The sequence below is a fragment of the Agelaius phoeniceus genome, chromosome 1, assembly GCF_051311805.1.
Source record: "Agelaius phoeniceus isolate bAgePho1 chromosome 1, bAgePho1.hap1, whole genome shotgun sequence".
Lineage (NCBI taxonomy): Eukaryota > Metazoa > Chordata > Aves > Passeriformes > Icteridae > Agelaius > Agelaius phoeniceus.
The window spans coordinates 143,237,756-143,264,784 of record NC_135265.1 but is presented as its reverse complement, the minus strand read 5'-3'; the positions used below and the strand labels follow the sequence as shown (position 1 = coordinate 143,264,784).

The following is a 27,029-nucleotide window of genomic DNA, read 5'->3' as shown; positions in this document are numbered from 1 at the left end:
TCAGCTCTCCCTGAGGTGTGCTGGGTTTGAAATCAGTTAATTGTGTAAGCACAACTTCTGGCTATTCCAATGCCAACTTCAGATGAACTCATGCTTAAATTCATATCTTAATGGGAAAGCAAACAAACATACAAGCAAAAACATAACAACAACAACAAAAAAAAGCTGAGAGGAAGTGCAAAGCCCAGAGGAAAAGGATTTTTATGTCTTCTGTTCAGTCAAGTCTGAAAGTCCATGTTCTGAGTGTTCCAGTGGATCAACATTATCTTACAAGGCACATAAGCCTCTCTTAGCAGGAGCAGCTCAGATCTGATAGAGCTGCTCTCTCATCTCACAGTGCTCATGAACTGGCTCAGCTGCATTACAGGATCATGCTTGCTCTTCATAAAAACACAGGCAGAACAAGCAGTTGTAGAGTTTGAGAGGCTCTGCTTGTTATCTAAAGGTCAGCTAGCTGATTGATGGAATGGATTCCTTTGTTAGCCAGAGAGGGGCTTCTCTAGACCTTACCTGCTGGCCAAATGTGGAACAAAGACTGAACATGAACCTGGAAATAACTGAGATAACTGTATTGGCTATTTTCAGAAACAGGTTTCTGGAAAGATGGACATGCCTTAAAGTTCTGGGGAGTGAGTAAAGTCTTACAGAGGAGTCTTTGGGGACACATGTGCTGACTTCAGTAGCAGCTGAACTGTGCCTAATTTTCCCAATGAATTATGATGGAGTATCCAACTTAACTGCTGTCTAATTTTATATATATAGGCCTGTAATAATTTAAATGGATATGATGAGAATATGAAGGAAAACAGAGATGTCCTGTGCTGTTATATTCACCTCCTATGTCCCTGTACAGAGGGAAGGTTGCCTAGACAAACCAGAGTGTGTGGGCATGTTGGTCAGGCAGCACAGGAATAGGTGCCCACACTTCCAGAGGACTCTTCCAAGATAAAAGCACCCAAATCAGGAGACTGTATAAAACTGCTGAGAAGTTTGAAAATGCAGTAGGAATAGAAGAACCCTACCTGATGTTCTGAAAAGAAACAAAGAGCGGCAAGTTAAAACCCAAAAACTACAAACCTACCACCCTTCTTTCGAATTCTTCTATTGCCCCTTTAATAATTGAAATCAGTCATCTTTTCCTCTCATTCTGTGCCTTACTCCTACAGTAGAGAACAGATTTTCCTTTTTGCAGCTCTACAGTTTCCTGGTTTGCTCTTGTGTCCCACCCTTATACATCTTTGTAGTGTCTGTTCACTACTGTGGAAAAACACACTGCAAGAAGTTGCATCTATTGCCACTCTCTGCAGTCCCTGAGTTTGATGAATTTGAATTCTTAATGCTTCTACAATCCACATTTTCCAAGCATACAACTTTCCCTTTTTCCTAGGATAATCCACCTTTTTTCTCTGCTCCCTTCTTGAACATTTCATTGCCTTTCACTTAAACTTTTGAACATTTGCAGATTTCCTTCCTCCTATCCTCAAAAGCAAGGGAAAAGAAGAAAAAAAAATAGGTTGACATTTTTAATAGCTAGATTTTCTGGCTGAAGACTGCAATGCTGCAAACTCAGAGTAAAAAGTAAATTTCCCAAATTTCAGCATCTCAAAGAATGCCAGATATTGCTCACTGGAAAAAATTACATAAAAGAATCTTGGTGCTGAGAAGGAGGTTTTTATTGGCATTCTATCCCACCTAAATCTTCATTGCTGGAGAATTCTGAGCTCTTTTGTCCATGGTGACACATGAGGGATTCATTTGGTCTTTCCTGCTACTTTATGATGCTGTGGGCAGTGGGGGCTGTGTGACTCAGCCTGAAGCACACAATGGGTTGGAGCTGTGGCTCATTGCCTGTCCCACAGGGTGGCCCCTCCTGCCCACCCACAGCCTCCTCTTTGCCCACAGCACAAGGGCACAAAGATATCAGCATTGAAACTCCAGGAAATGGGCTGTAAGAGGAGCAAGGGGGAAGAGGAATGAGGGAAAAGGTTAATGCTCCAGAGTTGAGCATTTCTCCAAGCAGTGCCTGAGAAAACACAAGGGCACCGTTCTTATTTACACCTGTGGCATTTGTGAATATGATTCATGGGTCACACTGAGAGTTGAGGGTTGAGCTCAGCACTAGGGCTGGAGAGATGGGGCCAGTGCTGGAGTCCCAGTTCTGGGATAGTGAGTGCCACCAGCTCCCTTCATGGACTTCACTCAGTCATCTATTAGCTCTTCCATGGTGGGTCACTCCCAGGGCTTGCTTAATGCAATATCACACAGTTTTCTTAAAAATCCTTTGTGTCTAACCCTTTAAATGTGAATCAATCTGTAGTTATATCCATTTAATATCCACTTACAATTTCCCTCTAAAAAACATAACATCAATTTCACAACCAGTATATTAAAATTAATATAATTAATTTCTTCCACTAGTAGAAACCAGTTTCTCTTACACATGTCCTCTGTTCCAGCCTTGGAATATTTTCAGCTGCATTGACACAGATAAAAAACCTGTAGCATTCTGTAGAAAATGTGGGGAAATATTAATCTTATTAAACCAAAGAATACATTAAAACAGAAAGAGTTAAAAAAGCTTCACTGGCTATGGTTAGTCAAGGTGCAACCTCTCACGGTGGAATCCTGCTATCATTTTACTGACTTAAATAGAAACAAAAAGAACTGAGTGAAATTTTAAATGGATTCAAAAATCTTTCACCAATGAACTCCTACTCCAGAATTGCACTTAATTAAGTCCTTAATTTTTTTTCATTCACCACTCTCTGGATATCTGCCTTTTATTGCACCAGAGGAGGGATCATGCAATAATTTATAACAATAATCAATCTTTTGCTCAGCCTGTCACAGGTAATCCAGTGCCAACAGAAGTGGGAGGTTGAGTTTGCACTGGAGACAGTCTTTGGGGGATACTGTAATTTGGTACAATTTTTGTCTGATCTACAAAGTTCACTTAATAATTGCTATCTGACCTGAGGTCAGGATAAGACATAGAATTTAGATGGCATGCAAATAAGTCATGTCTGCCCCTTTCTTGGTCTTTGAAGCTCTCTCTGAGTGAAGTTTTTTTCCTTACTATCTCCTCTGCTCAGATTCTGCATATAATAGTCCATAATGTCACTCTACATATAATGATGTGTTGGAGTAAAAAAGATGTTTTAGTGTCCTGATGCAATAAGACATGTTCCACTCTTCAGTGTATTGTGCACTCCCAAAGTACCTTTCAACTGAAAAGCTTCAAGAGCAGCCCTATAGATCCACTGGGATTAACAATGGAGAAAATAAACTCATTTTTGACCATTTTGTTCCTTCTCCATGGCTGGCTGCAGTGCATGGCCAAGAAACAGACAACAAAGCAAGTGACTGAATCTGCCTGACTCCCCCACCTTTCCCCAGGCAATTCAGCTCAGCAGGTCATACCAGAATAATTATTAAGGTGACTTTTGCAGTTAGACTACACGGCCCCTGAGGTCACCCTGCTGCTGCCATGTCAGCAGGAATGAGGTCTCAGCTCATTTGGATACATTTAGAATCAATGACTCAGAAACAATAAAAGAGTCTTGAAATACGTCAGGTTTCTATGAGGAAGAAAGGAGTAATACCCACTTCCCTCCCAGGCTGGCAGAAAACACTTTCTGTGAGAACAACAGATGTTCTACTACCTACTCACCTAATCTGAAGACAGGATCCTTCTAATCCCAAAATTTAAAATTTGCTTTATAAGCACTTGTAAATTTGCTTAATTGTAACTGTTTGAGATAAAATTTTCCACCCTGGGAAATGTCCCCGGACCTGAGCTTTAATGAAATTTTCAGCCCAAGTTGCTGAAAAACAAAATTTTATGTTCTATCACTTCTCTTGGCTCCATTGCTAAGTTGGACTGGAAGGATTTGAGTTGGGAAAACTGCAGTCTTTGCTCTTCCCAGTCATCCAATCCAAACTGCAGGAGCTACTATAAAAAACCCCCAAACCTCAGTACATACCCAACAGAATTTGTATTTTGTGATTATCAACAAAAGACATTGCATTCAGTGGCTTGAGCCCAGCCCCTAATAGCTCTTCAAATAAGTGATGTTTCAGCAGGGGCTGAAGAAGTTCCTTCTATTGGCACTTTAAACAGAATGTAAAAGGCTCACAAGGTCTTTAATGACTCACATGTGTTTTTTTTCCCTTGTAAACAAAGTGAAAAAATGATGCAAGTGTGGCTACATCTCCAATAATTGGTATAGAGCCTATCTCAGGCCCTTATCTCTGCTAACTTCAAACACTCTTCTTGAATGTGGAAACTGAGATGAAGCACAAACGTTTGCCATTGATTTGATGTCAGTCTGCCAGGATCACTAAAGCAGCTGCTCCTATTGCCAGAGTGCTGTAGAGAGATTCTGCACCTTCCCCTGTCTGAAGGGAGAGGCTCATTCAGATCCTGCCAGCCTTTCTGCACAGGATCTGCTCCCTGCTGCCATTCATGGAACCAGCATCTGGCTTCTGGGCTGGATTCATGATGAAAGGGGCTTTTTTTTCAATCAAACACCTATTTGCAACACAGTTTAATTATTCAGCTAGCTAGCTTTAATAATAGTAATTAGCAGATTGGAAGAGCCTACTCAACCTCTGAAGTCTCTGCAATGAAATTCCTGCTACTGAAGAACAGCAATGCCCTCAACCCCCCATAGGAATGCAGGAAATATCTGCATCAGAACTGCTGTGAAAATGTGACAATGATGTCACCATTTGAAGAGAAATGAACAGATATCTGATATTGTCCAAAAGAGATTGATGGAAAAGTGTTGTGATGATAGCAGGGTAATGCTATTTTTCCTTGGTGAAATAGAGAGGTGAGATAATTCCTACTTGCTTTGTGTTATCTCAGATAGGTCATGCCCAAGCATGGCTGGGATGAGGCAGTGCAGCCCCTGTGGAGAGAGAGAGAGAGAGAGAGAGAGATACCTGCTGGGGCAGCTGTGCTGGGCCTGGGCAGTGACCTCACAGATCAAAACACAGAAAATACATTCTGTAGGAGGAAAAACAGGAATGTTTTGAGGAGTGCCTTGCATGAAACTTTTCATTCCCTCAGAGAAGGGAGGCATGTGCCAGGAGCAGACAGTGAGGGAAGGGTGCTGGAGCTGGAAGCTGTCCCCCAGGTGCTGGAGAGGGACTTCTGTCTGAGAACTGCCCAGTGAGCTGCCTCTGGAGCCCTGCAGGAGGCACAGCCTCTCTCATCCTGGCTGGCAGGTCCCAGTGGTGCTGCTGTGCACTTCTCCAGCTCCCCTGGTGCACAGGCTTCTCACTTTCCCAAGAATTCTCACAAGGTGGGAGAACATGACAGGTTTAGTTCAACCAAACCAAATTAAGGTAGCTGCACTTCAAGTAGGGGAAAAGATTACAGAAGAGAAAGGCAGAAAAAATGAACCCAAACTCAGTTAAATGAGCCCACCCTCAGATCCTATCTGTGCAGAAACCTCCCTCCCTGGAAGCTGCTGAGATGCCCTGAGGCTCAGAGCAGAAAGGAGTTCAGGCATTGGCACTTCCTGAGTGTTGCTATTTAGGGTTGAACCCTAAAGGGCTTTGAGCTCTGAGGTCTTAGCCCTGACCAGACACCTTCTGTCCCTGCTGTGGTGGCTATGGCTCAACTCTCTCTTGCTCTTTTTATGTGTGATGGGCCCCCTTTCCAGCTGCATTTGAATTCTGCTTGCTGGTTCTTCCCTGTGGCAGGAGGGCAGCACTGGTGGCTCAGATTGTTGATATATTGGACCATCTGATCTAACAAAAAACAGGCTCCAAAATACAGTCTTGGAGGGATAATGTTCAAATGTATCAGGAGCTCTCTTGTCCTCCTAGGCAGCCCCTCAGTTCTAGAGTTTTCTAGGCTGAGGCTTTCCTTTTGATTTCCTGACTCACACTTTGTAGGATGAATTTATTGTACTGACACCATGGGAAACCCATGGCCCTGCTGAGCTTTGTATCTCTGCAGGGACTGAGAGCTACATCACTACTGCAGAGACTGGAGTTGGCCAAAGTGCTCATTCCCACCTGCCCACACACAGAGGGCCTGCTGGGAAGTCAATATCTCTTTATTTATTGTGTTGTGAGGTACAGAGGAAGCAGCTGGAAGGTTTTTCATTACCTTGGTCACTACCAGAGACCAAACTTTTTCTTTGATTTAAATAACTATGAGAGCACATTTTCTGAGGGCTTCAAACTCTTTGAAGGGTTTTGCCACCTCCCTGACTGTGACAGTGTGCTTCCCTCTCCCCCTTTTCCTGCTTGTGCAGTAGCCACTGGTGGTGGTCATGAAGGCCGTGTCCGGCTTAGAGGGAAAAACAAAATAATTGAGGGCCATAAATTTGTTCAACAGCCAAGGACTAATTGAGCATGTGCCAACCTAAAATAGAGCAGGTGTGTAAATCTGACTAAGTCAATCACCCTAGTCCATAAATAGCAGGCAGCCCAGGGTCCATTGGGTTCTCCTGCAGGGCAGCAGGATGTGTGACATGATCTCCCCTTGTGTAGGGATGCATCCTTGATTTACGTGTTACACCTTGAGGCTGACAGAGGCTTGCATGCTAAACTCTGAAATCTTACCTAAGGGACATAAAGAATTCATTGTGTCATATAACCCTCTAAATATAAATGGTTGACTGAGCCTGGGACTAAACTTGGATCTGCACCTACATCCCTGTCTCCTAACCACAGAGGGTTGATTGGTAGGGGTATTGAAACAGCTTTTTTTGGGTCAGTGCTGCTGCACAATCTGAACTCAGGAGCTCTCTCTCCACTGGCACTCTGAATTACTCTGCTGGGTACTGTTTGTTCCTTCTTCCAGCACTGAAATGCTCTTGACTAGGAGGGTTCAATTCTGCAGCCCCTGACTGCTAAAATGCTTTGTGGCATCTCCTGCCCCATCTCAGTGTGCCCCATAAGGTGTTGTTTGCAGCCAGAGTTTACATCCAGGCTTGGATAAGCATCTGCAGTCTCCTGGTGAGGAGGGGCTGGTGAGGTCCTTGCAGCAGGTGCTGCAGGAGGGGTGGTGAGGCTGTGACTGTGCTGCTCTGCCCCAGTGCTGCCCCACCTTACCTGTGCCAAAGGGGCATCTCCTGGGAGCCCTGCCCTCGTGTCCCCAGGGTGATGCCTCTCCATGCCACCGCTGCTTCAGACCTGCACCATGAGAGCCTGATGGGAGGAATGCATCTCCAGGGCTGCAGCCACACTGCAGGAGTTAGAGAAGATGTTGTTTGATTTTTTTTTCCAGAGAGGTTTTTGAAGGCTTTTTTTTTTCCCCAGCCCTCATGTTGAGTCCTGCACTACAAAAGTCTGGAAATGCAGAATACTGGAGCTACTTACAGGTATTTTATAGCAGAGCATTTGATCACAGTGGCTCTCTCTTTTCTGTGCATTCTGTTTTTCTGACATATAAAACTGTGAGAAGCACATATATTTGATGAGAACCAACAGAGGATTTTTTCCAAAGCCTTCAGCAGCAAAGTCACTCACTCTCAGCCTGCTGACTATTTGAAATCCAGGAGTCTCAAGCCCCACACACACCAGAAACACAACTCCCACTGTGCTCAGCAAGAGCAGCACTGCTTTCCTGTGTGATGCTTTGGCACAGAGTCATTTCAGTTTAATGTTTAAGCTGTGCCAGGGATGATTGACCACACAAGCCATATTGTCTGTTAATTAGTTAATTGAGCATGAATGCTGTGGCCTCCCAATGTTTCAGGGGCTCTTTCCTGATGGTGGATCTCATTATCAGGGCTTTGCAAGGTGTCAGCAGGATGCACTGCAGCTGCACACAGCTCAGCAGATGCCTTGCAAATGCACACATGCCCCACTTGCTTCCTTTTCAGTGAAGTAAGTAAAGTAAAAACAACTCACAAGGATTCTGGAATAAAGGACCTCATTGCCCTGTGATGACAGGTATTTTGATACATTAAAAAAAAGGAGATCATAGTCATGCACATTCATATATCAAGAGCCTGGTAAAAGCTCTGAGTTAATGTAATTACAAGCAGTGCAATCAAAGAGCTGTCCCATATCAAGTACTTGCCAGCTGCCCCAGGTTAAAAGAACATTTTTTGTTGACATTTTTTGCCTTGCTCTCTCAAAAGCACTGAAAAAAACACCCCATGCTGCCTGTTTTTCTGATACAGGGATCATAATTTATTTAATTCAGTTACAAGGGAAACTTCCAGTGGCTTTGAATCAACCATAGCCTTTGAAAAACTTGTAAAATATACTGAACTGCCTACAGACTCACAGAGCTGAGACAAGACCAGGTCATGTAGGATTGAGCTATTGCTGTCAGACACTGACCCTGATCAGGGCTGAGGAGCCCCGGCATCATCAGAGCCTGTCCTCAACCACACATCCGACAGGGCAGCCTGCTCCAGTTGATCAGCCTGCTCCTGTTGGGATCAAGCTGCTCTGAAACCTGGAGGTAGCAGGATCAGCTGGGAAGTTTGTAGCTGGTTCCTCCTTTTTGCTTCTACTGTGGGTTGAAATGCACAGGAGCTGGGTTCCAGGTCTGGGCTGCCAAACCTGCTCATAAAATACATTTTCTGAAACTAAATTTCACTTTTCCCCAAGCAGGCAGGTGTCCCAGTCCCAAGGACAGCAGAGATGTGCACCCCCTGATTTTATATTTTAATTTACAGACAACACCTGAAGAAAGTCAATAATACAGGCTCAGTAATTAACATGCTGTGGGTGCTTGGCCTCACAGGAAGCAATGATGAGCACAGATAAACCAAGTGTGTGTCTGCTTTTCATTGCTTGTGGAAGAAAAGCCTGTTCCATCAGAATCTAAAATGAAAGAAGAACCCAAGAGGTTGCTTTCTTCCAAAGAGGGAATGACTTATCTGCTCTTGCAGCAGTGGGAACAGGTGGCACAGGGGAGAAGAAACAGGAGTTTCAGAAGGCCACTTGGCAATGGTGAGTGATTAATTTTAGTAGTGAGTGAGAGCTGATTTGGAAACCTTGTCTTGTGATCAGGGACTGAAGGAAAAACTTTGTGCCCCTGAAGGATGCAGAGGAGAGGTCTGAAGGCAAGGAGTCATCCAAAGGTAATGAACAGGTAGGATTCATATCACTTGCTCTGTTTGTCCTTCAGCCCCATTGGATGGGTTCAATTAACAAAGCAGGGTGAGATCAGCAGGGCTTGTTAAAGATTGCAGCCATTGCAAGACCAGACTCCAACACAGAACTGACATTTCTCTCACAAGGTGTCAGTCCCTCAAACTGCCTGGGAGTCCTCAGGATGCTCATGGGGACTTCTTATGAGGAACTTCCTTGCAGGGTAGCAAAATGAATGGGAGTAAATTCAAAGGCAAATCTGTCACTTTTTTTGTGAAGCTAATGAAATGTAAGTGATTGCAGGAACCAGGGTTTAGTTTTGTGTGCAGCAAGATCATTTTCTTCCCATGAATAAATTAGCATATCTGAATAGTAACCAAGCAGAACAACCTTTCAGGCACTTATCAGACCTCTTTTATTCTGTGCCTAAAAAAGGTTTTATGTGTGGCATAAGCAATGGACTACCTGGGGTCTGACACAGACTGAGATGCCACAGGGAATTAAATCAGCACCCCAGTGACCACAGGAGCAGGAGATCTATAGGTGCAACTTTCCTCTTTGGCTCCAATGGGAAGAGCACCATGGAAAACCTGACATCTGCTAGGAGACAATTTGCCCAACACAGTAATGAAAGGCTTTGGCAAGGGGGAGCTCAGCTACACAAGATCTCACACTCTGGAGTTTGTTTGATACAGGCCCCCAAAGATTGATGGAAGAAATCAGCTGCTGCTGGGTGGGCAGAGGACTTTGATGGCTCACAGTCCAGACAGAGACACTAAAACCAAGTTTTCATCAGTCTTTGCTTCCCTTTCCATAAATCCAGATGACTTCTCAAACCACTAAATGAAAACAGAACCACTAAAGGTGATCTATAAAATTTCAGCTCCCAAACTAGAGATATTGTGTGGGAAAGTGAGGTTTTTGGAGAAAAAGATGCCTTGGCTCTTGACCTGAGGGTCTGTAGGGGCTCTACAGTCACTTGAATTTTAGAGGACAGTAATAGAATTTAAGCTACAAATATAGTTCTTCCCAAACTTTCCCTTTTTATCTGCCTGCACAATCTTTGCTTTAACAAACTGAAAAGGCCCTGACCAGAACCTGTGGAGACAGTAGAAAGCATTAAGCCTTTCCATCTTTCCTCTCCCCATCACAGATGTTATTAAAAAAGAAACAAGTACTCTGACAAAGCATCCCAGCTTTACTTTCCAGTCTGAAAAGTCTTTCCTGTCCAAAACTCCAACACTGTTTTTACAGCACATGTGTTGGCTCCACACTGCAGAGGTCTGTGGTGGGCATGTCCTTCAAGGGCACCTCTGTCACCAGTGGTAGATGTTGAGCCAGGATCACATGGAGAGCACTGGTTATTCTATCATGGCCCTGGGAGGGAGAATCAGAATGCCTGGCTTTGAAACCCATCCTCCATAGTCACATTTTAAATACCCAGTCCATCAGTGCTTCTCACAAATAGCTGCTGCAGCTTCTTGTGCCAAGAACAGGAAGACCTGGCCATGGTACATCAAAATCCATTTCCCAGAGCCATGTGCAAATCCACTTTATGGTCATAGATGCTGATGGAATATCTGTGTGAGTTGCATACCATCAGCATTCAGTCAAAGCAGAGCTTGGGGCATGCAAACCATTTCCAAATAAAGATAACAAAGAGAAAGAAATGCACTAACTGAGCAGAACAAATCCTCCTAAAGTGTTGCTCTTATTATCACTCTTTTCTTAATATATTGACTTTTCTGTACTGTATTCACCACAGTTGTGTTCCACACACTAAAACAGCCTTTCAAGCACTGTGGTGTAGCACATTTGCACAAGTTGTGTACATCCATCTGCATCCATCTGATGGAGAGCCATCAGTCAAAGGCAAAGCTGCTTTCTTGGGTGAAACTATTCCCACACCAAGAGCCAAGAGCATATTGACAGTGTCAAGAGGCTTTTGAAAAGTGTTTTGTTAAGTGCTTTGGTGAGGTTTTATTGCTATGGCTAATTAAAAGTTCATCACAAGCACTAAATGCAGCCAATGTTTATTTGCTGTACAGCCATATTGACAGGCCAGTGCTTTGTCAGTATATTAGAACTGTGTGCTGGCTTCTGGGGAGGATCAACTATTGCTTATCTCTCAGGGGAAAGAAACATCACTAACAAATAAGTAAACAAACAAATAAATCCTTTCTTGGCTCTTATGTTGTATGAGCCTTTGCATTTGGCTCTTTTCCTAATATTTTTCTAAAATCTGGCATTAAGCAGCAGTGCAAAGCTAAACAGTATGTGCCAGCATGCTTTGGGCACAAGAAACCTATCTGGATTCTCTTGTGCCTGAAATATGTCCCTTGACCCAGCAGGAGCCTGCAGCTGCAAGCACTGCTCATGGGGCAAGGTGCCTTGATCCAGGATGAAGAGTGGAGAAGAAGGGAGGCTGCAGGACCAGCTGTGGCCACTTAGGCTGGAGGTAGAAAAGTGGGTGAAGGAGTCCTCTGAGATGTGGTGTCCCAGGGTAGCTGACTGCTCTGGTTCAGGGATTTAGGACACACAGAGACCCTCAATGGATGAGAACTTCAGAGAATGACAAAGAACTAAAGGAAAAGGAATCCACTGGAAGAGGGTGATGGCAGTACAACTATCCTGTTTGACCATCCCACCTTGAAGTGTAGACATCTGACAGGTTTCTGGTGTGTATTTGTTATATGATTTTGTATATATATATATATATATATATATGACTGTATTTCCCAGTCTCCAGGGATTCTCAATTTTGGCCCCAAGTCGATACCAAATTTCTGTATGTGCCTGTCTTGAAAGACACTTGGGTCAGAAATCTTACAGTACCTGTTGATATCACCTAGAGATCTGCTGTGTTTTCAGTATCTGAATGGTGAGGGAAAATGCAGGCTGCACATGATGTAAATGGGAGGTGATTTCCCTGCCCCTATCAGCCTCCCCTTCACTCCAGTTTCTGAGGCAGCAGCTGCCTGCAGTGCCCTTGCAGCTTTCCAGGAGCTCCCTGGCAGGAGCCAGCTGCTTGGAAAAGAGCTCCAGCCACCCCTGCAGCAAAAGGAGGAGGCACTGCTGGGAGCAGTGGATCAAGCACAGCCCTCTAGAGGAGCTGAGCTGTGATGGGCAGGTCACTCTGGAATGCTGGTGAATCCAGGGTGCTGGAATTAGCCAGGTAATGAACTGGCAGTGCCATCACAGAGAGTTCAGCCAGGGCCACTCTCCAGTCAGAGGGAGGGAAGGAACATCCAGAAATCTTTCTGGCTTGTTTCTAATGAAGGAGGCCTCTGTTCCTGATGTGGAGCCCTGGAGCCATGGCAGAGGCATCCAGGAAGCAGAGACAGATTTCTGCTAATCAGTGGAGCTCTGATTAGTCTTCATAGCTGCTTACAGAAGTGCTTGAAAGAGAGGCTGTCTGGAAGAGTTTTATAAATTATCCTTTCTCCATAGAAAATACATGAAAATTAATTTGTTTGCTTTTGAGACAGATTAATTAGAGAATGGAAAGAAGAGGTGGCTGTCATATTCCAAATGTCTGGGAGGCTGGAACCAGATCTTGGGTTAAGCTCTTCCCCAGTCACAAATAGCTGATAAAAGAAGTATAAATTAGTCTGGAAGTAGACAGTGCTCTGCACTTTGGAGCTGATGGCAAGCAGGATATTCAGCCAAGATGATAAAAATCCCTTTGGAGCTGGCAGCTGGCACACGGAGCAATGAGGAGCTCTGCCTGGCAACCAAAAACCTTTCTGTGGCTAAAATATGAAGAAAGAAAATTCTTATATCACCTTGTCAAGGGCTTTATTTCTTCCAAATATAAAAGTAATTTTAACACAGTCATTAGTCACTGTGAGACCAATCTGCTGGGTCCAGTGCAGTTTGCAGACTGGGAGCAAGGCACAGAACATTCTGCAAAAATCAGGACAGAGCAGACCACAGTGCTTCACACAGTTCAAGGCAGCAAGAACAAACAAGCAGAGTAAGGACAGATGAATACAACAGCTGCCATGCAGCATCAGAATCTCTGACCTGACACAAAGGAAAAAATTCAGATTCATTGCCTTTTGGCTGTCACAACATACTCCAGTCATTAATAATATCTCTCATCTTTTGCACCAGAATAGTTTTATTTACTCATACTTGAGCTTTTAAATTGCATTTCCAAAATTCATGGTATGATGAAATATATTAGGAGAAACAACATTTTCTTTTCTGTTTCATACAGGTTCGGTGGCAAAATCGCACAAAATTGAAAAATGTGTTTTCAGAAGAACATGTCACGCATGGTGTGTTAGCAGAGACTGCACCAGACAATAGCCTGGTGCAGAGGGATATGAGATGAAGAGGGACTCAAGGGTGATCAGCACCTTTTCACATCATTGTCTTGCTACATTCAACTGGGGCAGACTTAACTATGTAATTGTGTTTTATTTTCTAGGTCAAAAGAATAGTTTCTAAAGGAAAATAGAACAGAAAAACTCACCCACTGCAGTCCTTTGCCACATGTCTGGTTGCAATATACTCGCTAACATATCTGGATAATTTAGTTATATTTATTATATATTTAAAAGATGAAATTTAGAAGGAAAGCAAAGTCAGGATCTGCTGGATGGAGTAGGGATGGGATGCTTTCAGCTTGCCTTTAGCCACCTGCCTCTGTCATCAGTGGGATGGGGAAGAGGCACTTTAGAGCAAGTTGTCCCATCCAAAATAAGCCTCTAAAATGTTTTTCAAAGGTGAGATGTCTTGTCTGGGGAAGTTTCACTGATATCCATTTTCCAGACTGATGCAATTACCTGTGGTTTAGGCCAGAGGAGAAGAGAGGCTGATTGCACAGCCTTGGCAGGCCAGGTACAAGCAGTACCAAACAAGCTTCCCTTATAAGTGGCTTCTGAGAATTATCAAGCTGTCTGCTTTTCTATTCCTGCACCCTGAGCTTGGCAGAATCACCAGCATTTATAGGATCTCTTTGTGTTGCCTTTTGATGCTTTGAAATGTGCAAAGGGTGCTCATACTTTGTGTGAGGGGTGCATGGTGCAAAGCATTTTCACAAAGGTTGTTTTTACAACAGATCTAACTGTGGGTGGCACTGGAGGAGATTTGGATGGCTATTCCAAATTCATAGCCACTCATCTGAAGGCCAAGTGGAATCACTGAGTTATCAAGCCTTGCCTTGTGCATGACACAGGTGGCAACATTTCATGTATTCTTAAGTAGGATGAGGATTTTCACATTGACAACAGTCTAAGGTTTATTTCTTGTTTTCTTTAATACCCCATGGTTTGTTCTGTTCTGCAGAACAGAAAATCTCTTTTCCATTGCTCTTTGCCTTTGCTTTTCAAGCAGCAGGATTTCCCCTGTTCCCTGTCCTCTGCAAGGATCATTTGTTACCACAATGCCCATGGACAAGTCTTCATCTTCTTGATCCCTCTTCCCCAGAGATCACCAGCACATTCAATTTGCAGCTGGAAAAAAATCTTTCAATCTCTGCTACTGCATCCCTGTCATTGGCACTTAGCTGGTTTATGAGTGTGTGAGATGTTTTTGAAGATCACAGCATTTTTACTGAAAGGTGCAGGATAAATTCTACATGACACCAAATGAGACAATTTAACCTTAGAGTTCTTTTAATAATACCTTTTATCTAAAAATAATCATGCCATTATAAGGTTATTGAAAAACAGTTAAAATAATTAATTACAAAACTATGCAAAGACTGTATTATACATTTATCTTTGTGTAAAGATTTTGACCTTCACATTTAATCATATATCTGTAATAATAAACACTTGACTGAGAAATTAATTTCTACACAGCATTAAAGAATTTACTCTTAAATTCAATTTTAGGTGCATAACAACACTTTCAATGATAATGTCAATAAAGCTGCAGTAGTAATGTTGTACATAATTAATATACACCATTAATGTACATGAATGTGCATGAATGGTAATGTACCTTAAGGATGGGTCTGAATGAGCATTCAAAGAAGACATTCCAATACTCTGAGAGCTCCAGTTTCTGATGTGAATAGTTACTTTTCTTTTTACAAGGAATGAGATGTGTTTAAGGTTAATTAATTATTTTTGCCTGACTTATTTTTAGCAGAAGTTTCCTTATTTGATTGACTAAAATGAGAGCCATGATCTACCCTTTTCCTGTGACTAACCTTTCACTAATTGCACCTGGCAGCGTGTAGATAAAGAGAACCAAGAAGATAACGAGAATAAGCAGAATTATGCCAATGATGATGTACTTCTTGTAATTCCTCCAGATCAGGTGATACAAACACTTGAAAGGGTTTACAAACCAAGAGAAGGATGTGTCTGGTCGGCTAAAGGGGAAGAAAGAAAAAGAAAATCTTTTGTTAAGGCAGATCCATCTCTTTCCAAAGTTATCACACTTCAAAATAGATATTTGAAGTTAAAAAGGACCTTTAACTCCTTGGAACCCACTATAGGGATTACAGGGAATGTCCACCCGTGTTCACAACCTGTTGGGTCACTTTTCTCCCACCCATTCCCGACTCAAGCTCCACACACAACTTGGAAAGGAATTCCAGCTCACACATCATAAATACTTCAATTTATGTCATGATATAGGGTTTGAAATTGAAAACAAGATCATGATGAACCCTAAAGAAGAAATGCAGGCATCATAAACTTGAGTACAAAAGCTTTCTAGTAATTTCAAGGAATTTAGCATCCCAAAAGCCACTACAAAATGAGCCACTACAAAAAGTCTGATTGCACAGTGATAGACAAGGTGCCACAATAATCAGAGCCAGCTCAGGTTGGGCATGTGGCCCAAAATGGTGTATTTTCAGAAGAAAATTTAACACAGGCCTCATGAATACAGGAAATGATGAAATGTAACCCAGATGGTTTGCCTGTGTACATAAAGAAGAGCCACCTTCTTCCAGTGGAGAATATCTGCATCCCACAACCCAAGTTTTTCCAAATGTTGCCCCATATTGGGTTCTCCTCCATACCCAGAAGTTTCTTCCCACTGTACAACAAAGCTGACTACACACAGAGAGGAAAACTGTGTTCTATTTAGGAAAAATGTTGGCCTGGTGTCTCCTCTGGCATGACACCTGGACTGGGAGGGCACTGTGCTGCTGCTCCAGCACCCTCCCCAAGGCACCATCCGCCAGCTTTTCAATGGGATGACCTGATGAATGCAGTGGTGTTGGGCAAATTTAACACCTGCAAAACCTGGGCAGGTTGTCTTTCTTATCCAATGTCACTGTAATTGTGCAGATGGTGCAGCAATAAGGAGAATGAAATTAACTGAGGGTCACAAAAAGCTGTGGCCATGTCTGACTCCAGAAAGGTGTTCCAAAATTTAAGCAATGTCTTAATTATCTAGTGATCTCAGCATTAAGCCAGTGGAAGTGAATGCCAATGTCACAGAAAGTCTGTGAATGTAAAAGGCCAACTGAATATCTTTTTATGAAAGAACGGGCTTTTTATTGAGGTGGGAATTATTCAGAAATAAATAATCAAATCAGCCCTCCAGGTTAAAAGGACACCCTGAAGATTAAAACTACTTGAGAAACAAGAAAGACCCTCAGTCTGCATGTACCAACTGCTTGAGTACTTTTCATAACCTTTAAAGGCTGGAAAAAAAAAAGAAAGCCAGACTCTTGCTTATTTAATTTGTTTCCTTTGCAATGTGGGCAATAGAGCTCATTACCAGTTATAGCAGTGCATTTATTATCATAGACTGCATCCGGAAAGGCATCGTGGCTTGATCAGCAGAATTGAAGAGATGAAAAACCTCATAGTGCTTTGGCCAGCAGGAAATTACACTCATTGAACCTTATTCTTTGTTTGCATGCTCCTCCCTCTAGTTCACAGACATTTCATCTTTGTCCACCTTTGCTCTGGCACATTATTGAGTCTGCTACTGTCTATAGCTCCTAGAAATTTTATTGTTGTTTTGTTTTGAAATTATTTTGTTTCTTAATTAAAAAGAATAATTTCACGAAAAAAATCTGAAAATGTCTCTGCTTCTCTGGGTGTTCCTACATGATGAGCAAAAAAATTGAGTGAATCTGCAGTACTGGCATAGAGATCTGGAGGTCCTGAGAAAAGAGGTCCTTGAGATCCACTCCTTCCTGAAGGGTAGAATAAATTATTTTTCATCTCCCAGCTGATTGTGCCTGCTCTGCATGTATGAACCACATATTGCATGATCTGGGGGCACTGAGCTGGTAAACTTTACTATTTTTAAACTTTAATGAAGCTGAGGCATGCTATGTCTTCAACTGTTTATTTTCTTTCCAGTGAGTGAGTGTCTAGCTAAAATAAATTTTACTATTCACATGCTGATATTGCTTTAGTAACCTTAGGATTTATTCTGCCTAACTTTAAAGCCTGGGTGCTCAGTCGGGTCCTTCATGGGCTGTCTGCATGGGGACAGGAAGGACCTTCAGGAGGCCAAGTCATCTCCTTCCCCAGCTCATGTCTCAGGATATGTGTGCTTAGGAAATGGGAGACTCCTCCACCTGTACCATGAGCAGCTACAAAAGGAGCCTGAATGTTTTGCTTCTGAGATGGGAAGTGTCAATGACACTATCCCCATCCTACTTTTGATTTAATTGAGGCATACATCTCAGTTGTGAGTAGAATTATGTTGAGCCATATGTTGGCTGTGTATTCATACCACAAAAATCACTGATTACTCAGTGCAAGATCTGGAGGAAGGCTCTGGTTTTGTGGCTTCTGGGTCAAATCACCTCCAGGCTGTGCAGCAGAGAAGAGGCCACCAGGCTGGTGACAACTTTTTGGCCCAGCAGATAAAATGCCCTTGAGCTGAAAACACAGGGAGCCCAAGGCAGCCAGGAGTGCATGGGCTGAGTCTCAAAAAATGAGAGGAAAATAAGACAGTTCCTTGTGCATCCTGTTGACAACTCTCTAGACATGCAATGCTTCTATTCCACTTGACACTCCCTCTTAAAACTCCCTAGGCTGATTGCTTTCTACCACATGTATTTCAGAGCTATCCCAGTCCTCTCTCCTCTGAAAGAGGTGCTTTAGTTTCCATTACTGGGAATCTTTCAAGCAGACATCTGTCAGGCAAAGCTCATCCCGCCTTTGGGTAAAGGGACTGGGTGCAGTGATGGATTAAAGTTTTTCCAAGGCTAGTTTTAAACAATGCTCTGATACCTCTGATCTGATAATTCCTTTATGCTGCTTCCTCTTTTCTCATGTTTATCCTGAGATGTATCTCAAACCAACAAAATTAAACAGAATGTGTAATCATTACCATTATGATTAGCAATTGAATTTTAGAAGCTTTTGTAGCAGGAAATATAACATCAATTTCTCACACTCTTTTTTTAATCCAGCTCATTAAAAAACTGCTCAAGTGCTTTGGTAGAAGAAAGCACTTGAGCCTAAATAGATTAAAAATTCTTTTTTTCCTGAATGCAAAAAACTCAGCTGATACTTTTTAGATGTGACAAATACTGAAAGATATATCACTCCTTCTAGATAATTTGCCTTTGTTAAAACACTTACAATGTCCTCATTAAAAAGTCTTATGATGGAAAATAAGCATTTTCATTCTTTGAGTATGAAGAACAATAAAATTAGAGATGGAAGTCACATCCTTTGTGTGTCTAAAGAAGGGCAATGATGCTGGTGAAAGGTCTGAGCATGAGTCTTGTGAGAAGCAGCTGAGGGAACCAGAGTTGTTCATCCTGGAGAAAAGGAGGCTTCAGAGGAGACCTTATTGCTTTTTACACCACCTGAAAGGAGGCTGTAGCCAGGTGGGAATTGGTCTCTTCTTCCAAGTAACAAATGACACAATGAGAGGAAATAACATCAAGTTGCTTCAAGGAGGGTTTAATTGTGTATTGGTGAAAAATTTACTGACCAAAAGGGCTGTCAAGCATTGGAACAGGCTTCCCAGGGCAGTGGTGGAGTCACCATTCCTGGAGGTATTTAAAAGATGTGTAGATGTCATGCTTAGAAACATGAGTTAGTAATGGACTTGGAAGAGCTGGATTAATGGTTGGACTCAATAATTTTAAAGATCATTTCCAGCCTAAATTATTCTATTGTTAATATAATAAATATAATCCAACTGATCTTTATAGGTAAGCAAACTGAGATGTTGTCAGTATGTGTAAGCTATGATGATTTAAGATGTTATCATGTGCCAGGTCAGCTATGGAATGAGCTCATGTGAATTCCAGCTGAGGACAAATGCTCAGCAGTGCAATTTATTTGGGCTTCCACAGGAAGACATTTCAGCAAACCTGAAGGTGCTGTCGGCAGCAGTGCCAGGCACCAGGCCAGGTACAAGCTGCACAATTTCTTGCTGAAGGTTGCAGCAGGAAAGAGAAGAAAATCCAGGAGACCAGCAAGAAGGTGTCCTGCAAGGTGGCCCTTCCCCATCTCCTGCTGAATGCCCCTGCCCCAGCATGTTTAATGAGTTTAATGAGCTCCTACTCACTTGGGTTTTTCCAAGGGCTCAGGCTCCTTTCGAGCTTTGCCCACTGGATTCTTCTCAGCTTCTTCTGCTGTGACCAAGTGAAACTCAGCTTCCACCTTGCCCTGGATCAGAGAGAGAATATGTAAGCATCCAGCCCAGGGCTATTATCACTAATTCACAGCAGGATTTGTCTTGTGGAGAAATGATGGAACCAATTGAGGGCAAAGGAAATTGATTAAGGAAAATAAGGTAGTCTTTGCAGCTGAAGAGAAAGCACAAAGGAAAACCCAGGCACAAATTCCTGACTTATGCTCAATGACTGTAGGAAAGAGAGGTCAGATATTTTCTTCCAGACCTACAAATACATTTTCTGCTTCTTAAATTATCAAGTAATTCATCTGAAAAACACATTTTCTATCTATCACACATCCTGGCAGAGCTGAATGTCTGATCTGGAAGCTGTGCTGCTGACGTGGACCAGATGTAATCCATCAGCAGGGGGAAATTCAGCCAGTCACAAGTGCTGGAGCCATTGACCTGTGAGGTCTCAGCTCTCCAAAGGAAGATGGGATTTAAAGAGTCCAGTTAAAATTCAGAGTGGATAAATCAAATCAGCTTTATAGAATTTGTGATGGATAAAAAACAGACAAATGACTTTACATATATTTGCAATTTTTCTACCCTATACCTTTGTGGATGGTATTGATTTGAAGTGTTGAACTATGCCCCTGGCTATAGATCAACACAGCCTGTTCAGCACAGAACAGGGCTGAAAGAAGGATGCCAGTAAAAGTCATAATTGTGGAAGCAAGGGAGAGATCAAAGTGGACTGGGAGAAAGGGAATCAATTGTTCTAGAGTGTAGAAAAGGGAAGTAAATCTGGGATTTGGAAGTGGAGTTCATTCACTAAATCCATGGAAAGTACACAGTCAACTTCAAGCTGAATAAGGCAATGAAATTGAAGATGGCACGTTTCATTAAAAAATTCTTTTTGCTGGAATAGACAAAAATGTGAAGGGATGGTGAGCTTTAGGAACATTCTTGGACAATCAATGAAAGTCTAGAGACAGGGAAAGAAACCCCTAAAAAAGGACCAAAGCAGGTGAATTTATAGAGGGCTAAACTACTGGAAATGAGTAGATGGTAGCTCTTAGTGTGTGTCTCCCTAGGGAACTGAATGCAGCTGAAAAGGCACTTTAGTACTCAGTTACCTGGGCTCTTCTGAACCAAATATATGGAGAACCACTAAAGCATTTGGAAGACTTTTACAGGTTGCCAGTGGTGGTTTTTCCAAATCCAAAATTATCATATTAGTCCCAGAGCAAAGCTGTTCATCTGTAGTGAGCTGCTTACCGTGAGCTCCCCAGCCTTGATGAAAGGCCACCAGCCTCTGATGCGCTTCTGCTGAAATATGGAGATCTTGTTTTCCTCACTTGCTGCCACAACTGTGCCTAAGTCACAGCTCTTGGCTGTCTTTGCTGCCCGAGGGAACCCATTCAGGTCCAACTCAAGAGTGCCTGGAGAAAGAAATAATTTGACAACACTCAGGGACCAGACAGACACAAAGACATTCAAATAGCAGCTTCCAGACAAGATCCATGGAGGAATTTAGCAGCTGAGAATCTCTCTGTACTGTCAGTCATTCACCCTAATTATTGGCTTTACAAGAAATGTGCAAGTTTGCAAAGTGGTGCTTCAGAAAGAGAAAAGCAAAAGTTGGGGCTCAGACACCACTCTGTGCATTCCTCTGCAAAACACGGCTCTGGTGAGACCTCAGATGGAGCTCAGGCAGATCCATTGTGTACTTACCCAAGAAATCATCTGAAGAGAGTCTTTCAAAATCCCACACCTGAAGCACCAGCTCAGCAGGTATTTTGCGTTCTGTCTTTTCTAAGGAAAATATGTTTTCTCTTTTGGTAACCACCATCTGTTTCTCTGCTGGGAGGTAGTGGAAGGGGAACACAAAGCGCCAGTTGAAGTTGCCCTCTCCTGTCAAGGAATTGTAATGTACATCTGTCTCCTGTTTGTCCTCTTCCAAGCCCTTTATCCACCTACAGCAAGCACACAGTGGAAAGCATTGCTGTCACCAGGGGATCTTGAAATGTAATTGTTATTTGGTTTCAGGCCTGACCATTTTCTAATTCCTCCCTAACCAGTAAGAGATGGCACAGTGTCAGCATGGTGAGATGCAACAACAGCCCTGGCTTGGGGGATCCTGGGACACAGGCTGCTCTAATGGCCAGTGGTGACCAAAAGCTGAGAATGAGAACATGGTTTTTATTCCAATCAGACCCCAAAGTACCACTTGGCCAGTACCAGTTTGCTATTGGCCAAGACAGCTCTCTTCTTTGGGACAGGCAGTGGTGACAGCATCAGTCATTTACCCAGCACTAATCACCCTGTATTGATGTTTTGCCACACTAATAAATTCTGTGTCACTGTCTCAAGACTGATATCAGTGCCCGGTATTAGAGCCTAAATTTTTTGCAATTCCTTTTTGCAGCTATAAACATTGTGTTTGTAAGGCTGGAGATGTCTCTGTTGGTTTTTTTGTGATTTCCTCTTGGTTTCTGCTACAGTGTGCACAATATCAGATGTGCTGAGGTACAAAGGACAATACTTTCTTAAACATAATTTTCTCATCTGAAGAGAGGTAATGACCCAGCCAGGTGTGTTTTAGCTCTGTAGATGATTTATCACACCTTGAATAAAGATTAGTGATTTTGTGCTGTATCCAAAGAGCAGTTTTTCCCCTGCAACCCCAATATTTCAAAAAGAAATTGTGAAAAATGGTAACAACCTGGAACATGGCACTGCCCCAAGTGCAAATCCATGCCTGGTGACAGATACAGTGCCATGTGCACTGTTTGAACATAATGAGATTTGTGTCTTCATCATTAAGGCACAGAAGCAAAAAGTGTCCCACTCCTGGCTTCTCTGTCAGACCACTCAGGCACTGATGGTGATGCTCTCATCACAGAGCTCAGCACAAAGGCTGGCTCCCTATTTAATTCCTCAAATTTGTGTTCTCAAAGCTACTCTGCTACTGCTCTGAACACACAATTCATATTGGCATATTAAACTTACTCTCTAGGAGAGGAAAAATGGCCAGAAATCTAAGACCAGTCTGGCACCTGAGATTTTCAGTACTTTGTACTACCACTTGTGCCCACAATTTCCTCCAAGCCCTCCCTGTATCTGCATTCAAATCCTTCTTAGAAGCAGAAAGTAGTATTCCAAAGCTGGCAAGGAATTAAGAAATAACCTGCTACAATTTCAGGAAAGGAAGGAGATGAAGAGCAGAAAGTGCCCATGTGATGTTCTCCTCAGCATGACCATGGTCATTCACCCACACACACTCCCCACCTGAGGTTAGAAAATATTTCCAACAGAAATAGCTTGGCAACACCTCCTTTCTTATTTCTAATGCAGCTATAATGCTCTTTTCTCTGATTATGTCAAAACTCTGCATCCATGTAAGCTCTTACAGTTCAAGTTCTGTAAGTATTTGATCTCTGTACTAAACTGTGAGCTTGGTGCTTGTTGTGTGCCATCTCTGCCTGAATAGGAACTAACTCTTAGTGTCATTTCAGTTACTTGATTTTCAGAGGAAATAAAACAGGGCAAAAAGGGAGCAGTATCCCATGGGGGTGAGTAATTTTGGCAGGCATTTAGTGCAAAGGTCGCTGAACAGCTCATCAAATATTCTCACAACACAATTTTTTCCTCTGATTTTTGAATGAAATCTTGCATGTTATTTTGAAGTGTGACAAACTTACCCTTTTACATAGATATCACTTGATTTTTGCCCCGTAAAGATGTTTTCATCTTCTAGAATGACATCCTCTGTATTCCAGATTATTACCCTCAGTTCATATCTGAAAAAGAAAAAGGATTTTGTGTAAAGCTCTGGTCAGGCACTAATGCCAACCTCTATCAAATAATGTTTCTTATAAAGTAAGAAATATTGTGTTTGTGTATCAGTCTCAGACCTCTTTTGTTTACAAGAGTCTGGTGATAGAGTGGGGATGTTGGTTCCTCTCAGCTCATGGACTATAATGCACAACAACAGGGTCACTGCCAGCTTCAGAGGGATGGAAAATTCCTTGCTTTTTATATATCTGTTCATTTTCAACTTTTTTTCCACAAAAATACTGCAGTGGAACAAGACAAAGTTGATCTGAAAAACTTCGTCAGAGCTGTCTCCAAAAGAGTGATCAGCTTGCCAATAAAGAATAGAGCTCCCTGAGAGGTGCTTTTTAGAAGAAATGCCTAAAAACATTGCATTTAGTGCAATCTAGGGCATTAAAAGGAATGAGGACTGCTTGGAGATATTTCATTTAAGCAGGTATAATCATCTTTAGAAACAACAGTAAAAGGAATTAAAGTTTCTCTATCTGTTCCACTCCCTATATGCAAACATTTATGGTGGCCATCCAAAGCTCCCAAAACTTGGGCTGATACACAGGTATTGCAGGTGACATAAAAAATTAATACTGAAAAATTTAGGTATTCTTTAAGTTATTGTATGAACTGCAAAATACATAAAAAAGACAAACTAACTATGTTTGATAACACCAACATACAGTTTCCCTGATATGACATGTTTTGTCTTGGAAATAGCCTCAATCTCAGGGTGTGGAACAATTTGCTTCAGAAGTTACCAGACACTCTACATCATGGAGGTCTTAAGGAGCTCCATGCAAAACAAGCCCCTGCAATAGCCAAAGATATTTGAATCTGCAGTGCCCTACCTGAATCTTGTTCAGTCAAAGATCATCAATAAGAGATGTTTTCACAAAGTGTTTGAAGTTTTATAGAGGCTGGAGCCTGTTTTGCTGCAGCAAAGATGCATTTGTCAGCAAGATGTGTAACTTGTGTCTACATGTACTGGGTTTTTCCTCGTAATTTATGTCAACTCTTAGATGAGTGAGAACTAATGTTCAACAGTATTTTCCCCTGCTACAGTATACTACAAAAATGGCAGTAACAATTTAGTTTTGCGGGCTTGATTAGTTTTAAATCTTTTTGGATTGGAAAATGCTTGTTGTTAAGGAGTTTTATAGAACGCGCTGGTCTGAAAGAAGTAATTGCTACATGGACTGTTTGTTTGTCAAATCAAGTAACACAGGAATAGTACCTGATGATGTTTCAGACATGAAATTCTCAGGAAAGGCCTTGCTAAAATACAGGATGGGCTGAGAATTCTCTTTCTCATTTTAGTGTTTTCTTTACAATATTCAATTAGCTTGAACAACTATGTGTAGTACTGCATGTAAAGAAGCATAAGGAAATGGGAGAAGGCTATTCCAAACAGATCTCTTCTATCTGTTGCTGCTTTTGTGTTTCTTGATCTTATCCTTGGACAAATTGCTGGAAATCCAATACATGTAGTGCTATTGCAGCAGTTTAAAGAGCTCAATCAGGGTCAAGGAAGTTATCTCAGTGAAAAAGCTAGTGAAACCAGAATTAATTCTTGCAGCTCAACAAGCAGATGATAACATCAGAATTACTTGCTCTAGTCACCTGCAATCTCTTTATTATAAAGGATAAAAAAAGATATCTTTGTAAGAGGTGTGTGATAGCTCTTGCTGAAAAATCACCAACAGTTCTTTGAGTTGTTTAATGGAGGAAAGCAAACTAGATGCTCTCTTTGATTTGAAGTCATGTGAACCTGAGAAATCTTTCCTCAGGACTGGAGAGGTTTGTTTTAGTAGTTCATTTTCTATTTATTTCCAGACACTTAAGAAAGACTCAGTCTTTGAAGAGTTCTGCCACTGTGAGGGGAGGAAAGCACAGAGTATTACCCTTTGGGTTTTCTTGGTGAAATGTCCACAGGAGGTCCTGGCAGAGGCATATCATTAGGAAACATGTCAACCCACATCTGTACACGACCCTTGAAAACAAAGAGATAAACATCCCTGTAACCCTATTTCACAGAGGATTTAAAAGGCTTTCAATGTAGCTCTGACATCCAAAATCACCTCTTCCTCTACAAGCACCAACCAGCTCAATATCCTGTAACTATGGTTTAATCTAGGAACTTTCTATACAATATCTTTTTTGTGCACATATTCTTTCAATCTTCCAGATACTTTGGTGAAGTTGAAATAGAGCTCAAACACTGTCAGCTTCAGGTAAAATCCATGAAAAACAGTATGTGATGAACAGAAAAAAAAAAGAGATCCAAGGTTTAGATACAAGCAGAGGTTTTGTTAACCTAATAAAGTAAAGCATTGAAAAGAATGAAAATTTGCAGTTGCACTTTGTGTGATTACTGTGGATTTGGGTAAGTAGCTGTGTACACACATGGCTGACAATTTCCAGGTTAACACTGTGCAAAGTCTCACATTTGGTGCAGCACTGGAGTGCTGACTCTGTAGGTTTGCAGTTACAAATAGAAACCACAATAATTGGAGGGAGTGAAAACTGCTCCTGGCTCTACCATCACCACCACCTCTGAGCTGCTCTACCTGCTCCATGCCTGGCTTATCCTTATGGTAGAGGGGCCGAGTCTCAATGTGCTCTGGGACCAGTTTGTAGCCAGCTCCAGGGATTTCTTCCCAAGCACGTAAAACCTTTAAGGAGAGATGTTCGTATGATTCAACTGGCTCCTCTAAAGGAAAGAGTAAAACAAAAAGAACAATGAGAGCTGAATTACAATACTGAGCTCCTTGGTAATATGTTTCATTAGTTATTAGAGGTACTCATTAAAAATTTGCTTAAGAGGAAGGTTTTATGCATTCCAGCTAAATAAAGAAGGGCCTTGAAATAGTTCTAATTTGCATTAATAAGGGGATCCATTGGGCTAATTAGAAGATTAGCACTAAGGCAGCAGATTTCCTCTAAAATACAGCAAATAATTCCACTGCTACAGCATCAGTTTTTAACAGGAAGATGGAAGAAACATGTCAGTTATTCTTTTGACAGAAAGTTGCAAATTTTTAAAGCCTGTGAAAGACAAGGAGACTTGGATTTGACAAAGCTGACAGTAAATAGGCACTAGAAGTTAGCTATGCCTCCTTTTACTTTGTAATGGCAACAGCAAAGACCTCAGAGAATTGAATCACACCTCAGAGGAAGAGAGTTGAAGTCCATGGGCAAGAACATTTCACCTCCTGACCCTCTCACCTTGGCCACTGGAAGGGATAACCAGAGAATCCCAGAGAATCACACCTCAAGGAGGGATCAGTGCTAATAGTGAAAGTAGTGTGGATGTTAGAAAGCAGAGAAAGCCCTTTGAGCTCTTGAGCTTCTCTTTCCTCCCTTTTTGTGTGGGCTCCACACAAAAGAAGCCCAGACTTTTGACAAGTGATACCTTCTAGATTAGAAGTCCCTAAGTGAGAAGAAGGTTAAAATTTATTTGTGTCAACCAATTGTTATCACTTTTACTACGCGTGTTGCTGTATCTGAATTACTGATCGTTGGCAGAAGACTCATTTGGAATTTAAATAGCAGATATTAAACCCTCCCTAATGGCTCAGAGATGGAGGAAGGATGATCTTGTGTTTATG

At 42.0% G+C, this 27,029-nt stretch overlaps 1 protein-coding gene across 1 annotated transcript in view; it reads right to left on the bottom strand.

Moving 5' to 3' along the window:
* Positions 1-13,142: 13,142 nt before the first annotated feature.
* Positions 13,143-27,029, bottom strand: part of FER1L6 (fer-1 like family member 6) — a 68,931-nt gene continuing 55,044 nt past the window's right edge. The window contains exons 35-41 of the mRNA XM_077188751.1: positions 25,989-26,131; positions 25,323-25,411; positions 23,295-23,393; positions 21,325-21,566; positions 20,869-21,032; positions 19,537-19,637; positions 13,143-15,403 (exon numbers count right to left, since the gene is read on the bottom strand). Of these exons, the coding sequence (XP_077044866.1) occupies positions 15,217-15,403; positions 19,537-19,637; positions 20,869-21,032; positions 21,325-21,566; positions 23,295-23,393; positions 25,323-25,411; positions 25,989-26,131 (1,025 nt within the window). The 3' untranslated portion in view covers positions 13,143-15,216. The remainder of the gene's footprint in view (positions 15,404-19,536; positions 19,638-20,868; positions 21,033-21,324; positions 21,567-23,294; positions 23,394-25,322; positions 25,412-25,988; positions 26,132-27,029) is intronic.